Source organism: Lytechinus variegatus, chromosome 15 (assembly GCF_018143015.1).
Source record: "Lytechinus variegatus isolate NC3 chromosome 15, Lvar_3.0, whole genome shotgun sequence".
Lineage (NCBI taxonomy): Eukaryota > Metazoa > Echinodermata > Echinoidea > Temnopleuroida > Toxopneustidae > Lytechinus > Lytechinus variegatus.
In genome coordinates, this window is record NC_054754.1 from 26,141,716 (window position 1) to 26,154,290 (window position 12,575).

The 12,575-nt window shown below is 33.2% G+C and overlaps 1 protein-coding gene across 3 annotated transcripts in view; it reads left to right on the forward strand.

Moving 5' to 3' along the window:
- The window catches only part of LOC121428696 (histone-lysine N-methyltransferase EHMT2-like), a 63,339-nt gene that overhangs the window by 2,866 nt on the left and 47,898 nt on the right, over window positions 1–12,575 (forward strand). The window contains exon 1 of one of the 3 annotated variants that reach the window (XM_041625506.1): window positions 10,497–10,706. The exons of the other annotated variants lie outside the window; for them this stretch is intronic. Coding sequence (XP_041481440.1) covers window positions 10,674–10,706 — 33 coding nt within the window. The 5' untranslated portion in view covers window positions 10,497–10,673. Of the gene's footprint in view, window positions 1–10,496; window positions 10,707–12,575 lie in introns of those variants that run through there. 3 annotated transcript variants of the gene reach the window in all.

Here is a 12,575-nt window from a genome sequence, read left to right on the forward strand (position 1 = left end):
CACTCCTTTGTTATTTCCTTATTTTAATTTTTGAAATTTTGGGAAAAATTGTTTTTGTTCTCTATGGGGACAAAATATCACATACGTAATTGTCCCATACGTAACATGTCATTGATTTGTTTAATTAAGTCTGTAATTAGAGGGTTTTAGCTTATGACATGAAACTTGCCTTAGATATACTTGAGTGTTGCGACTTCCATCACACTAAGTTACAAGTTGTCAAATGAAATACCGGTACTTTAATTCTTTACTTGAAAAAAATGTTTTAGAAATTGTCTTTTTTCTGCGTCCCATACGTAATGGTACATCTTTTCTCTCCAAAAGGTCAAGGTCATATGATGCACCACGCCGTACACCAGGGTACCGTAGTACCCCGGGGTACGGCGTTGTGCAGCGCCATCTCGTGTTGTAATAGTGTACAGTTACATTGTTGTCATGGTGATCACGGTCGTACGATCGTTGCGACAATCATGTCATCATGGGGACAATGATCACAACGCCTATTTCCTTTCTTTGATACAATCTTATGCCAATAATAGTAAACAAATAGAATAAAGTTATCATTTGCATGCATTAATTGTTACATAAGATCACTAAAAAGAAAGAAAAAATCTGTACAAAATATTAAAATATACTTGTACACATTTTTGGTAACCCAGGGTACAGCGCAAAAAATAAAATAAATAATTCAACAAAATGGCGGATTATTATTTGGTACCCCAGGGTACCAAATACTGCATCATATGTCACCTTTTTTTGCATGATTATTCTTCTCTTAGATGTCTACCATCATGAGGGTATTCAATCTAATCAAAGTAATTTAACACTATTTTTGAGGTCATTAAAGCCTCTGAAATGTCCCATACATACATGTATGCAAATTCTTGGACTTGCCCTTATGTAAATAAAAGAATTGAGGTTTCAATTTCATTTTCATTCAGTTTTTTTGTCGAAAAGGAAATTTACATTTTGATTATTTGAGGGAGAATTCTACTACAACACAAAGTTGATTTGAATAAAACAATGTAAAATCAAGCACTGAAAATTTCACGCAAATCAGATTAAAGTTGTGATATATATAGTTTCACTTTAATAGTTTTCACAAAACAGGCACAAGTACATGTACATATGTAAGTGTTATGCAAATGAAAGAGTCTGTGACATCTGTCACTATTTCTTTTGTTTTTTTATTTTTAGACGTATGGAATATTTTTATTATCTTTGATTTGTCATGTGAAAAATAGTGTTATTCCTCTCTAAACATTGTTTTTGTGGTTCAATGAAGAGGATGATTATTGTCAAAAGTAAATTGTATACATTAAATTCAGAACAAAGAAATATAGAGTGATATCTTTGGCTTACTCATTTGCATATCACTAAGGGCATTTCCACGGTAACTGACGTTACACGGCACAATTTTACACACCTTGCATTGTGTGTATGATTATCTCTAAAATAACAAATGATGGGAGTTTGCTTTAAAAAAAATGTGAAAATCGTGAAAAGTGGAGCTTTGAAAACTTTCTTAGTTTGCATCTGATTGTGATGGAATTTTCAGCATTCTGCTTGTTTGAAATTTCTTCTTTAATTCAATTAAACTTTCTTCTTCAAATGATGGACTTGACCTTTAAAAACATGCGTAGCAGAGAATTCCAGACAACTCAAGGAATGGTTTGAGGAAGAAGTGACAGTAAAGGTACAGACTACAGAGAGATACAACATTTCTCTAGTGCTCGAGTGGATAAAACCCAACTTTGGAAGGGTCTTCAATTCTCAGGAGGCAGAGTGCTTTCCGCTGTAACCTATCAAGAAGTGTGAGTGCACTGGTACCAACTCCAGCCAAAATCGGACATGCATAATCCATTAAGGGCCTGATATAAGTTTTGTAGATTGTGACTCTTTTTTGAGCTGTGTGATGCCATGTGACTCGTCCTTTAGTCAAATCTTTTTGTACCAGTTGACAAAATTTGACTTATCAGATTTATTTTGCATATTCTGGTCTGAAGAAACATGTTGGCTTTTATTTGACAAGTGGACAAATGACTTCATCAGAGTCTGTACTGTAACTGCGCAGTGTAAGTTATGAAATCGCAGGCCTTAACAATAATTGTGATCTTTCAACCACTTCCGCAGAAAAACATGCTATTTTCTGCTAACCAGTTGCTGTACATGTAACTGCCATTTAGCTAATTTACCATTTTGTCCAATTTCCAATATCACTATACTGATTTTGTCTTGTGTCCACTTATCCAACATCATTTCAGGTATTCTTTACATTTGGATTGATTATTGATAAACTAGTACATGTACTAATAACTTTAAAGTAGAAGTGGAAATTGCACTACAAGTACATGTACCTGTGTTTTACACTAAGTGATGGTTCGACTAAACCGTTCAGATTGAATGGATAGTAAACAGAGTTTAATAGTGAAGAGGGGTTTTACACGCTCGCATTTTGCATCAATATCGGTTTGAAACGTAAAACAGCAGAATTCGAGAAGCTTTCTCAGCCGTGTAAACGGAAGATGATCAAAGCATCATTACAATTATGCATTACAATTCAGCTTTCAAATGATGCAACCTATGAGAGTTCAGGATGTTCTAGAACCCCTTCCTTATTGCCAGTTTTATCCCCTTCATCATGAAACAAATTGCAGTTCTTGTGTGAAATATATTCAGTGGTTTTAAAGGTCAAGTCCACCTCAGAAAAATGTTGATTTCAATCAATAGAGAAAAATCAGACAAGCACAATGCTGAAAATTTCATCAAAATCGGATGTAAGATAAGAAAGTTATGACATTTCAGAGTTTCGCTTATTTTTAACAAAATAGTTATATGATCGAGCCAGTTACATCCAAATGAGAGAGTCAATGATGTCACTATTTCTTTTGTTTTTTATTGTTTGAATTATACAATATTTCCATTTTTTACGAATTTGACGATTTGGACCTCCTTGCCTGAAGCACAAAATGTTCAAATAATGGAATTCCACGTGTTCAGGGAGAAATGAAACGTCATTTTACATGATAATGACGAGAAAATATAAATATTTCTTTCAATGAAATACAAAAGAAATAGTGAGTGATGTCATCAGTTCCTCATTTGCATACCGACCGAGATGTGCATATAACTGTTTTGTGAAATGAAGCGAAACTTTAAAATGCCATAACTTTCTTATTTTACATACACTGTACATGTACATGTACATACGATTTTGATGAAATTTTCAGTGTTATGCTTGATGAATTTTTCTTTTTTTATTCAAATCAAGTTTTTGTTGGGGTGGACTTGTCCTTTAAAATACATTCTAAAAAGTGAGTTTAGTGTGATATATATATTTTTTTTTTGGCTCAGTTGCTACGATCACTGGCACAAGTATTAAAACTACTTTATTGCAGATAGGAGGGGGGGGGGCCAGGTTGATATGTCAGACCCCAGTGTTGCCCACAATTGCCATATTGGCCTTTCTTTTATAGTGAAATAACCAGTGTCATTAGCCTAAATGTCACATATATTTTTAATCTCCCAGAAGCCCTCACCCCCCAAAAAAAATCTATTCTAGAACCGCACCTACCAATAAACATTTTTTTTTGGTGAAAAACAGTGTATATTAAAGGTCAAGTCCACCTCAGAACAATGTTGATTTGAATCAATAGAGATAAATCAGACAAGCACAATGCTGAAAATTTCATCAAAATCGGATGTAAAATAAGAAAGTTATGACATTTCAAAGTTTCACTTATTTTTCACAAAATAGGTATATGAACGAGTCAGTTACATCCAAATGAGAGAGTTGATGATGTCATGCACTATTTCTTTTTTTTTATTGTTTGAATTATACAATATTTCAATTTTTACGAATTTGACAATTAGGACCTCCTTGCCTGAAGCACAAAATGTTAAAATAATGGAATTCCACGTGTTCAGGGAGGAATTAAACTTCATTTCACATGACATTGACGAGAAAATAAAAATATTTCATTTTTCATATACATGTAATAAAATCCAAAGAAATAGTGATGTCATCAGTTCCCTCATTTGCATACCGACAGAGTTGTGCATATAACTATTTTGTGAAATGAAGCGAAACTTTAAAATGTCATAACTTTCTTATTTTACATCTGATTTTGATGAAATTTTCAACGTTATGCTTGTTGGATTTTTCTCTTTATTCAAATCAAATTTTTGTTGGGGTGGACTTGTCCTTTAAAGGGGAAGTTCACCCTGAAGAAAACTTTGTTGTAAAAATAGCAGAAAAAATAGTAAAAAATATTGGTGAAGGTTTGAGGAAAATCCGTTAAAGAGTAAGAAAGTTATTAGAGTTCAAAATTTTGGATTTGTGACGTCATAAACGAGCAGCTGCCCCATGTGTTATGTAATATAAAATGTATGAATTTCAAATTTGGTATGGTTCCTGATGACATAATTTTGTTTTCTTTTCATGATCGGGTGTGAAACGATTTGTCTATTGATATACAAAAGTTACAGTGAAAATCATTTTCAATTTTCTGAGAAAATGACATTTCATTGATTTTTTACCATTCGCTATGTAGGGATGCTGCTCGCATATGACGTCACAAATCAAATAATTGAAATTCTAATAACTTTTTAATTATTTGATGAATCTTTCTCAAACCTTCGGCAATATTTTTTATTATTTTTTCTGCTATTTTTACAATAAACTTTTTGCCAGGGTGAACTTCCCCTTTAAGAAAACTGTTTACCAATTAAAAACTGCTGAACTGGGTTTTTCTCGATAAACGTTTGATTAACAGTGTTATCATTATTATAATTATCATTGTTTGATGTACATGTATGATCAATTGTAAAAACAGTCCCACAATCAATTGCTATTCCTTATGTTACAGGACAACATGGCATAAAATTTGATCAAAAGTAGGTCTTAGTCATTTTATTTGAATAATGCAAGACCTTAAACACCTGTACCTAATTATAATTTAAATGTATTAATTTCATTTAAAGTAGTATTTAAATTTATTTTAAAAATTATTCATTTGCTGGACTTTTCGCATGAAAATTCAATTTTTTTTAGAACATTTGGATCTGTTTGTTTTGTTATGTTTGAGCATCAATATCACATTAAAATTTTGAAAAAAAATCGGTTGACTTTAGTCTATAATAATCTTGATTATAACTTTTGTTTGTAGAGATTTATATTGTACACTATGTTTTCTTGTTTATATTTGTATTTCGAAATGTATGAAACCAAATGTTGGAGATCTATGGAAATGAAACGATTCTGCTGTTGAATAAAACATGAAAGTAAAGCATGCTGAAAAGTGTAATTCCATATCCTAACAATATTTTTGGTTCACAATGAAGACCATATCAGAATGTGTTCTTGTTGAAAACAGCATTGCTTATATGTCATGACTCATCAACAAGTGCACGAGCAGAAATATGAAAATTAGGTTGTTTTACTTTTACATGTAGTCACACTCAGTTGTACACTTACGCCTATTTCCTTGGTAAGTAAAAACTGATGAACAGAAAATGTCACTATTAAGGCGCCTATGTTTTTCATTCCCTCACTTATTAGCAATTAAATATACATGTATGTAACATCAGAGAAGTTTGTTGAAATTACCCATAATCACATTGATTTTTGTGTTTCATGGCCAACAGGCAATAGTGATTTGCTCCTCAAATTGGCACCCTGTTCTTTGCACTACTGATCAATAGGATAAGCATGGAGTGTATTCATAGCGATGAATACTGACCCCTGATACATGTTTGTCCCCATTTTGTGTCTGTGTGTGTAGTGACGCTACTCAAAGTGATGTGCATAGGCTGACTACATGCATTTGGATGTGTGTGTGTAATACTACTACTACTGTACATATACTGAGTGCATGTCTTGGCTGCAATTTGATGTCTTCATGATCTAGTGTAGGAAGCAAAACTTAAAAAATTGCTTTTCATCCATGTTTTCATAAGGAGTATTTAAAGTTCAAGCATTCACACTGTTTTAACAGTAGGCGTACATGTATACATCGATGATGATGATAAAAAAGTACTTGGCTATTAAATTCATGGTTACTTGTGCATGTCCCAATATGCTTGAAGAGACAAGTGGGGGGGGGGTGGTTTTCAATATTTTATCTGGCAGTTGCTATAGTAACAGACACCTATGCTTCTTAGCCTATGAAAATGACAACTGGTCATATTTCAAATGTTGAAATCCTCCCCTGGAGGGTAAAACAAATAAATTCCATCCCAACAAAAACATTTATATCAATATCATTTTTTAAAAGGGAAATATTAAAAACATATTCTTGAAATTTTTATTTAAATTTCATTTGTGTGTAACTGCAGTGAGAGAGTGTTTAAAATCAGATACATTTATGAAGTACATTATGTTAATTTGAGTTTTGATTTATTTCACTTCAGTTGTAAGTCATAAAATGGGTTTGAACAGAAATGTAACAAAATACTGTCTCCCCTTATTTTTGAATTAAAGAAAATGTGCCTAATGATTCTTTTGGAGAACAAATAATTGCTATTTATTTAGCATAATAGGTATTTTGCCTTCTGTTAGAAAGATAGGTGTTCATTCCCAAGCAAGCAAGTGCCTTCATGTACATGTATGCGTTGGCGATTTTTAGTATCTTTAGATTTCCTTCTAGTTTGCATAAATGGGATTGGTTATTTAAGGCCACCGCACACCTTACGACTTGACTGGTCTACGACTGGCTTGCAACTGCATGAAGGGAGATGTGACGTTACAGCTCTTGTCAGCTTGAGAGTCGCAGACCGGTCAGAGACAAGTCGCAAGGAAAATCGTAAGGATTTGACATGTCGAAATCCTTATGACTGGATTGCGAGCTCAATCCAACTTCCAGCCAATCAAACAGCAGAGTTGTACGACGCGTATATGATAAACAATGCGCATGTGCTACAGTGAGCGCATTTTCTCAGTTGCTATGGCAAAAAGCGCATGCGCGAGTCACAGACAGCATGGCAGACAGCAAGGTGTTCGGTGTCGAGGCTAATGACTACCTTGCGATTCATCTCCCCTCACTCAGTCGCAGACCAGTCGCAGACCAGTCGGGACTTAAGGTGTGCAGTGGCCTTTATATGACCTATATTTATCTCCCCCCCCAAAAAAAAAAGAAGAGGCATGGATTATTTATTTTGAAAAATATTCAAAAGCTATTAATATTAACAGACGTTTTCATTGAAGCCGCAGGGGTTTTTAAAAAATGGTTAAAAAAAAATTAAACTTCATCAAAATTGCTAAAATTTTCATATTTTTGCATATTTAAATCCATGAAATAGCCATCTATTTTCCATATTTCCTTGAATTTTTAAAAATATTTAGTTGAAAACTATCCAGAAAATGAAGAATATTCACCTCTTTCTTGGCTGTGAAAGATCACTTTATGGTATGTTAACCCCCTCCCCCTTCTGAAAAAACACACCAAAAACTGCTAAAATTTAACAGTTCGCATCTTTAAAGGACAAGTCCATGCCAACAAAAAGTTGATTTGAATAAAAAGAGAAAAATTCAACAAGCATAACACTGAAAATTTCATCAAAATCGGATGTTAAATAGGAAAGTTACGACATTTTAAAGTTTCGCTTAATTTCACAAAACAATTATATTCACATCCTGGCTGGTATCATGCAAAGGAGGAGACTATGATATCATCCACTCACTATTTTTTTTGTGTTTTATTATATGAAATATTCTAATTTTCTCCACATTGTACAGTGATACAACAGTTAATTCCTCCCTGAACATGTGGAATTAGCATTGTTTAATGCTATATGGTTCAGTCAAGTTGGTCTTTAATGTCAAATCTATAATAAATGAAATATTGTATAATTCAAACAATAAAAAACAAAAGAAATTGTGAGTGATGGACATCATCGACTGACTCACCTTAGTCACCTAGTTGTGCATATCACTGTTTTGTGAAAAATAAGCGAAACTTTGAAATGTCATAACTTTCTTATTTTACATCCAATTTTGATGAAATTTTTAACACTATGTTAGTTTGATTTTTTTCTATTTATTCAAGTCAGCATTTTCCTGGGGTGGGACTTGACCCTTAAATCCATGAAATTGCCATCTATTTTCCACATTCCTTATTTTTTTTATTTAGTTGGCAACTGACCAGAAAATGAAAAATATTCACCTCTTTCTTGACTCTAAAGTATCATTTTCTGATGTTACTCTTGGACAATATTGTCCCATCCTGGGGGGCTACTCGAATTATAATATACCAATGTGCCACACTAAAGTCGAAAATAGAGGGCTCTCAAACTAAATCTTAGTCTTAAAATGGGGGTCTCCGGAACGGCTCTTGGATCAACGATTGCTAAAAATGCAATGCTCTGGAACTGACCACTTCAAAAATGGGGGTCTCCGGAAATCATATTGTAGCATGGTAGCGTCTATGGAGAAGGCTCGAGAATGAGAAACACAAACTTAAGGGTCCCTGTAACTGGGATAAATAGGAATCTCTGTGGATTTCAATTAAAATTGTTGATGCTCAGGAAAGGAAATTTAGGCTGAAAATGGGGGGTCTCAACCACCCATGGCACATACATGTACGTACATGTATTATACATTTATACTAAGTAGCCCCCCCCCCCCGCGAATCCCACATGTAGACTTTTGTGCTGTTGCAACATTAACACATGTGGGACTACAATATTTACAGATTGTACCATCATAAAAACGTTATTTCAGAGTCCAGAAAGAGGTGAATATTCTTTATTTTTGCAGTAGTTTGCAATTACATCAAAATAATTTCAAGAAAATAGATGGCAATTTCATGAATTTAAAGATGTAAAATGTTCAATTTCTGATTCATTGAATGAATAGATGTCATATTCTGAGATGACTGCTTGCATGAATAGATTTCAATTGATGTTTTTGATATTTTTTTTTCTTTTTGGGGTATTAACATGTTTGTCAACTGTCACAAAATACCAAAATATTTTCCAGGGGGGGGGGGCACTTCCATTGACGAGTGGATACAAAAAAACGTTTAAAAAAGGATCTCTTTTTCAACATAGGGAATGAGGGTGCCAAAAACACTTAAATAATGAAAAAGGGGTACCGTATATATTTCGAAGAAATTCTCAATCACTAAATAGTTCCTAAATTTTCCTTGCAAACAGTAAAAAAAATTTGATTTGTAATCTGGAAAAGATGAAAATAATCTCCTTAATCACAACTCCATCCTTATAAAGATCATAAAGATCACGCCATAGAAACCTTGCAAAATACCACAATAATACCCATTTCCAATGATTGTGAAGTGGAATATATCCAAAAGAAATACTCGGCTGGTAAGCTGTAAAGATGTGTTTCAAATTCAATTTTTTTTTCAAATTCAATTCGGTTTTATTAAACAATACTCCTCAAAAAGTTCAAAGACTAACAATGTGAGTTTACATTTTAGAAAATAAATAATAGAGAAATAAGTGAGTACATAACATGCAGGGACCATTAAAGAAGAAAAAAGTATATATTATGTTTAAAATGCAATAATAGTATAAAAAGAAATTTTGTTGTATTTGTGTAACTTACTAGCTTTCCATTTGTGTATGATTAATCAATTCATTTTTCACTTCTAGTATTAAACGCCTTCAAGAGAGTATGGAAATTAACCAAACCAATTAAAGTTGAGTCTTTTTTTGGTTCAATTTTTTATGTCGATATGACCTAAAATGTGCAGTTAAGTACATGATTGTCTCGAGTTTGTTGTGTTAAAAATGAAATTTTGTACCTCTCACGGCACTGAAACACGCAGGAACTTCCTTTATGGTTGCTATGATTATCTTTATTCTCTTCTATCCAACTGTGATCTTTCATTGATTGTCAAACTTACTGAAACTGTGTATTCATTGATTACCCTCTCACGTCCCTGCTTTCATCATGGTTGCTATTACATTGCCAATATCATCATCAACACGAGATATCTAGAAGATTAAATTATTTATTTATTAATCCATATATGCAAATTAGATGTAACGCTATTGCTCTATTAATTAAGCCTATATTTAGCTTGAAAGTTAATTTCTATATTCATTTTGCGTGTATTCTGTTGGGGAAAGTGTTGTATAAGCCACTTTGGCAACCATTCTATGAATGTTTTGATTGTCAGGCTTGATTTTACATTCAGAAGACAAAAACATGAGCAATGGTCCTTCTCACGATAGGGATCAGGTCCTCAAATTGGCAACTTCCCTTGCCCTCTTTGTTTCCAGGGTTGTCGCTCTGAGCTCAGGGGGAAGCTGCCTTTTATAGTGTGCTGGGGTTATGTGTTGCCCACGGTTTGGTTCGTACATTTCATGAATGACTGAGCATGTGTGTGAGAGTGTGTGTTTGAGAGTATTGGAGTGGTATCCCTTTGTACATGTACTCTGTGTGTAGGAGTGGTATACACTTGCGCTGGGTCAATACATGTGAGAGAATCTATTGTAAAACAAAATAAAATAAAAGTCCCGCCAGTTGAGGAAAGATGGTAATTGTGTGCTATATGCTTGCCCTTGGATTTTAATTCACGTTCACAGTGGAGTAAGAGTGTTATACCAGTTGCTTGTTTTTGCATTTGTTTAATGGAAATGCAGACTTCAGCTCTTTTACTTTTTATTTAAACTGAGCTAAGATTGGTAAATCCTGGAGTATATTCATTATGAAGACGCGGGGAAAGATTTATAGATATGTGGTATGTATGCTAATTTATGCATATCATTTGCAAAATGAATAACATACATGTACTTAGTGTAATGTAACATATGTTAGGATGTCAAAGTGTAGGCCTATATCTGAACAAGTATATGATGTTTGTATGTTGTGTATTAAGGGAAAATAGGAATGTTTTAATTTTTGCTTGTTTAGTTCTGTGATGCTGGGGTTATAATGGATGGATGAGTGAGTGGGTGGGTGTGTGGGTGGGTGAGTAATTGAGTGAATGAATGAATGAAAAATGGGTATACATGTATTAATATCAGGTGAAAATTTTCAGTGAGTAGGCAACATTCCCTTATTTCTCTTTCTTTTGCAGGACATTTCATGAGTTGGCCTCAAAGTGCAAATTGACAAATTATTCAAGTGAATCTCATGTTAATTTATGATTAAAATTTTGATCCATCTGCTTGTTTCTTGGCTATTAAAGCATGTGCAAAGTTTTGGTGAATTATATAGTTAAATTACATGAAATAAAATGAATCATTTGAACACCCCTATTGTCATCCCCATTGTTGGACAAAAAAACTTTATGAAATCCATCGGTGTCATAATTTTTCTACAGGAAATTTGCACAATGGCCTTGGTAAACCAAGAGAAGCATAGTGAATTTTCAAGAAAACAATGCATGAATGTAAATAATAGAAAATAATTTTAACAAACATGCATAATAGATGTTGAAGTTGCTGGCTGTCCAGAGTTGCGATTGATCAGATCAATCACAACTCTTTGTAAGACGGGCCCCAGATCTGTATAGTGCCTGCCCACTATGTTCTTTTTTTGTTATAAAAGTTACGCATAATTTCAGGTCATTGAATGGACAAATAAAGGTTTCTTTATCATTTCAAAATGAAAGTTCCATTTCATCCATGTTTAAAGAAATTCCATTACAAAATGCCGCAAATCAAAATTACGACGAAATTTTTGGACCCAAGTGTGTAAGCTTTGGATATCACATTTTGGTTTGCGTCTTGCACACATTGCATGTAATAATGTTTAAAAACATAACTAATCATTGAATTAAAACTTTGAAAATAATCAAAGTTACAAAAAATAAATGCATTTTTAAAAAGATTTTTTTATTTAAATGATAGTCATGACACAACATGTACTTGGTTTGAATGGGACTAAGGAAAGTAGAGCTGGGCCCCATCTTACAAAGAGTTGCGATTGATCGGATCAATCACAACTACATGTATGGACGGCCAGCAACGTCAACATCTATTATGCATGTTTGTTCAAAATATTTTCTAGCTATGATGTATATTCATGCACTCATTGTTTTCTTGAAAATTTCCTGTAGAAAAAAAAATGACATTGATGGATTTCCATAGAGTTACGATTGATTGGATCAAGCGTAACTCTTTGTAAGACCTGGAATTCAATATGGCATGTGATGATAATAACAGACCTTATCTTTATAAATATCTCTCATTAATATTGGGCATCAAGACTTCAAAATATCCTGTTATTTTTTTTACTCCCATTTTCTTCGAAAACATTTTTACGAATAAATGTCAAATTTGGAGTATTGACTTGCAAATCCTTGATCTGACTTTCATAGGCAACGATTGACTCATCAAATTCTTTTATTCTTAACTTAAATACCTCTCATCAGTCAATGGCCGAAATGGAGAATTAATTTTAATATGAAATTTAGTCAATCATTACATGCATTCTAGTTATGATCTGTAGTATTCATGTAATGAGAATTACATTTTCAATAAGAATCATTTTCACGATTTCATAACATGTATCTATCATTGCCTTATTTCTATCATTCTCTTTAAAAAAATTCCAAATGGAAAAATCCTTTTGCCTTTATAAGATGACATTTGTTATATTTTCA